Below are 4,657 nucleotides of genomic sequence, written 5' to 3'. Positions count from 1 at the left end.
TCCCATCTAGGGAGACCCATCAACAGCCTGGCTGCGGCATTCTGCACCAGCTGCAGCTTCCGGATCCGCAACAAGGGCAGCCCCATGTAGAGAGTGTTACAGTAGTCTAGTCTCGAGGTAACCATCGCATGGATCACTGTGGCCAGGTCAGTGCGGTCAAGGAAGGGAACCAACTGACTAATCAGCCTAAGGTGGTAAAAGGCCGACTTAGCAGTGGCCGCTATCTGGGCCTCCATGATAAGGGAGGGATCCAGCACACCCAGACTCCGAACCTCCGGTGCTGGCACCAACGGAGCCCCCCCCGAAGGTCAGAAGTGGGATCCCCACCCCCGAACCGCCCCGACTCAGGCACAGGACCTCTGTCTTCGCTGGATTCAGCTTCAGCCAACTCAGTCTAAGCCAACCAGCCACAGCCTGCAAAGCCCAGTCCAGGTCTTCCAGTCTGGAGTCTGACTGGCTGCCCAACATCAGATAGAGCTGGGTGTGATCAGCATACTGATGACACCCCAGCCCATACCTCCAGGCAATCTGGGCAAGGGGGCACATATAGATGTTAAATAACATCGGGGACAGCATGGCCCCTTGGGGCACACCGCACTCAAGCGGGTGTCTCCTGGACTGCTGTTCCCCTAATGCCACCCTTTGTCACCGACCTTGGAGAAAGGAAGCAAGCCATTGTAGGGAAAGCCCCTGAATCCCCATGTCGGCGAGGCGGTGGACTAGTAATTGGTGGTCGACCGTGTCAAACACGGCCGACAGATCTAACAACAACAGTACCGCCGACCCGCCCCGATCCAGCTGTCTCCGGAGGTCGTCAGTCAGAGCGACCAAAGCCGGCTCCGTCCCGTGTCCCGGGCAGAAGCCGGACTGGAAGGGGTCAAGCGCGGAAGCAATGAATCTGCCAGTCCATAAGGTGACATAAGGATGCCTGTTTATTTTTCCTGCAAGAGATTAACACAGCCATGTTCCCTGTTTACTGTACTACAGAATAATGTGATTAAATTGTTCAGCTACACCTGGATCCTTCAATCCTCTACATTTCATCGGAATGAAATCAAACATAAAGGAGATTAAAAAAACAATCTGGGAAAAAATGGCAGAAACCTACTTTGTTCACTTCCTCTGGATCTTCATCTTTGAAAGTAAGAAACTGTATTTCGCATGACTGAGTGAAAGGCCGGTACATTTCCCAGATTTTTCCATCTACAAGGGCGAGTACAGATTTCTTACAGTGCCACTCACTTAAATCTAGAGAAGGAGGAAGAACCCAAAAATTGGAAAATGTAGTCATGAACACAATGCCCATATATTTAACAAAAGAGTTGGTGCTGACAGTTTAAAATTATCAGCTATATAATGTTCACAAACATTACTGCTCAGCCTCTACCATCAGATAGTACCAGAAGCCAGTGCCATTAGAATGGGCAGAAGGCGTTGGAGGGTTACAGGAAGACCATGGAAATCACTTGTTTTGGCTGTTTGTAGGATTCGTGAAGAGGGATCTGAAGTCTACAATGACCCCCCCCCCCCCCCAAAGGGGAGAAGAGTGAAATATAAAATATTTCTTCATCAAATTTAAGCTTACAATCTTATTTTAAGAACATGTAATGTACAATGCATAGCATGCACATACAACTTTACTATTTGGTATATTTATAAATGCCAATATATGTAGGTGCCAATATATTCAGAGTTAACAATGAAGCAACAAACAGCTGCAACTTGATATACCTGTCTTAGTTTTTGCATGTTGGGGAAAGAAGAAATAAATAAGAGGTGAAAACAGAAACGCTTAATATTGTAATACAGAAAGCAGAAGTCTTTATCTTGTTAGTTTAGTTATGCATACTGTGCATGGGATGCCCCATAAAGATGGTACTGTACATCATGTGCCACTCTAGAAATCACTTATGTCCCTGTTTAATCACATCCCCCCCCCTTGAACTGAAAGCCTCAAATACTTGAGATGTTGTATCCACTTGATCATTGTAGTGGCCTTTTCCTGTCTTTTCCCCACTCTAGGCTATTCTTTTTGAGGTGAGGCAACCAGATCAGAACACATCCTTTTCAAACACTGCTCAGTTGATTTCACATTATTCAGAAGATGGAGGAATCTGAGACTAGCGAGAAATAAAAGCGGTTAAGCCTTGCAGGAGCAACATGTTGGACATAATTTGGACCAAATATCTGAAAAAAACCTCTGCATTTTGCTTTGAAAACAGTTGGCATATCACCAGCTCCTAAAAACGTTGCTTGCTTAATAATAATGCAACAGCAGTGCTACAGCTACCACTGTCTCTGTCTTAGATCTAGTTTTGTACCAGATGGTATCTGAGGAAGTGTGCTAGCCACTGGACTCAAACTTATTTTAAAACTCCCTTTCAAGCATTTAAACTAATCATTCTGAAAGAGCATTTTTACTTTTAAAATGTTTTTACATAATAATTTCTCCCTCCAAATTTCCAATTTTTCTCCTGGAGGGAAAAAGCCATTTTCTCTTGATTTTTTTTCAGTTTTCCCACAAGATCTCATATCTCTAGGTTTGGTGGGTAGAGTATACTGTCCCTTCTTTTCCTATATAGTTGGTAGACATGGAATTTTTATTATCCACCCTAAAACACAGGCATATGTAGTCACGGAGATGGCAATGAAATTAGAGCACAGTACAACTATGCTCTGCAACATAACATTAGTGTTAGCTTGATTTGTCATTCAGATTAAGAGTGATATAACCCCAGTACTCTGTTGCATTTACTTACGCATGGCACAAGTATATGGTGTGGAGAGTCCTTTGTTCATTACAAATATAGTGCCTGGGTGAGATTTGCCAACATACTTTACTTCGATCTTCTCAATTCGTGGATAGAGAGACAATTGTCTCTCTTTTTCCTTCGCAAAGAGCTTGTTGCGCATCTGTGCAATCTCAGCTGTTGATAGTTTAGGAACCAAATCAGTTGAAACAAACCCTGAAAATAAAGATAATGACATCAAATATACAGCTGCTTTAGATACATTACAAATAAATCTTATATTAATGTTTGTAATAAATATATTTACCAATGTTCCACTTCTGAAAACACTTACTTGGGAGCAACTGCCCTTGAGTTCAGTGGAATTAGTTTACAGTCCTACATAGAGGTTGTAATTTAAAGGGTTTAACTCTGCTTCAGATTGTGTACAATCAGATGTTTCTTATGTTCCACTGACCAAGCCCTTTACACACAGAATTTTGAAATACTCTCAGCGGCTCAAACACTGTAAGATCTGAGAGCAGAGAGGAACTCCTGGAGCTGGACTCCCCCCACCCCCTGCAGCCCCCACCCAAATTTTGTACATGAGGATCATCATCATGAGGATCAGCCATTTTGGTGTAGTGGACTCTAATCTGGGAGAACCGGGTTTGATTCCCCACGCCTCAACTTGCAGCTGCTGGATGACCTTGGGCAAGCCACCATGGGAGACGGAGACAGGAAAACCATGCTATGTAGGCAAAAAACTTTGTGCCTGTAGAAATGCTAGTCAGGACCCAAGCCAATGCATAAAACTTTAGAAGAAAATGTAAGGTGATCACCAAACACGGCAACACACTTGTTCTTCCTGCAACAGACTAACCTGGCTACTCCTTTGGAATTTCATGCAGTAAATAAACAAGTGCACCATCATGACTGTGGCCAGAATTACCCTCAGGAACTCCATACCATGTTCACTAAAAATACTATCATCAATTTTCTTTCTCTAATCAAAACTTGTTTCTAAAAGATCAGTAGTTCCAAACTCCAAACTTTCACTGTTACCTTCACTGACTTCAAGATGCAAAAGCCTCTATCATGTTAGTTTGCATCTTAGTTTGGCAAGTCTAAACTCAACTGTCCCTCTCGCACACTCACACACGTCCCTCCTCAGTTTTTCAAATAACTCCATTGGAAAGCTACGAGTCAGGCCCGCCAATTGGCTATCGAAGCTACTAATACTCAGCAGTACATCAGATTTCAGTACAACTTTTTAAAGCAGCATCGACTTATGATTGCTCAGGTCTAAGACCCTTACGGGAGCCGAAAGGAGTAGAAGATGGTGCCACCCACCCACAACCTGGAGCTAAATACCGCACAGCCTCACACATAGAAGGACTATTCTTAATTCCAGTTCCCAGGCTGGCACTCGTCAAGCATCGTTGGCTACTGTGTTACCTTAGTGACCGCCTAGATTTTCCTGCGTGAACTGCAAAGGTAGCGTTCCCCACACGGCTGAATTACAGCCTGCTCAGCTTTACACACACACATTAAGAACCGCAACTAACACATGCTGGACCGCGGTGCCGACCCCCTTTCCCCGCAATTAGCGTTGGGAGAAAGTTTCTTCTGACGCTCGCAGCCAAAGCCAAGCAGCCTTCCCCGCGCGGTGTGCACTTACTCCTGCTGCAGCCCCACCAAAGTCTGCGGGCAACCCGAAATGAAGCCATAGCCAAGTGTCCGTCTCTCTGCCAGCTCTTTCCAGCAATACGCTGCAAAAAGAGCGCCGGCACTCAAACGTTCTGCGCTCCCAGGAAACCCCTGGGTTCATGCCCTTCTTCGGATGCAAAGAAGTTGGGCTGTCAAGAGCGATGCCTCCTCTCGAATGTGCTCTGCATCCTCACCAAACAGCTTTGGAAAGGTCCCCT

General features: G+C 44.9%; 1 protein-coding gene across 1 annotated transcript in view; it reads right to left on the bottom strand.

The window, feature by feature from the left end:
* LOC107121490 (39S ribosomal protein L39, mitochondrial-like) overlaps window positions 1-4,631 on the bottom strand; it is a 13,251-nt gene extending 8,620 nt beyond the window's left edge. Inside the window, exons 1-3 of the mRNA XM_015424399.1 lie at window positions 4,411-4,631; window positions 2,760-2,966; window positions 1,105-1,248 (exon numbers count right to left, since the gene is read on the bottom strand). Coding sequence (XP_015279885.1) covers window positions 1,105-1,248; window positions 2,760-2,966; window positions 4,411-4,459 — 400 coding nt within the window. The 5' untranslated portion in view covers window positions 4,460-4,631. The remainder of the gene's footprint in view (window positions 1-1,104; window positions 1,249-2,759; window positions 2,967-4,410) is intronic.
* Window positions 4,632-4,657: the final 26 nt, after the last annotated feature.

The sequence above is a fragment of the Gekko japonicus genome, unplaced genomic scaffold (assembly GCF_001447785.1).
Source record: "Gekko japonicus isolate JY-2015 unplaced genomic scaffold, Gekko_japonicus_V1.1 scaffold6930, whole genome shotgun sequence".
Lineage (NCBI taxonomy): Eukaryota > Metazoa > Chordata > Lepidosauria > Squamata > Gekkonidae > Gekko > Gekko japonicus.
This window is presented reverse-complemented; position numbering and strand designations above follow the sequence as displayed.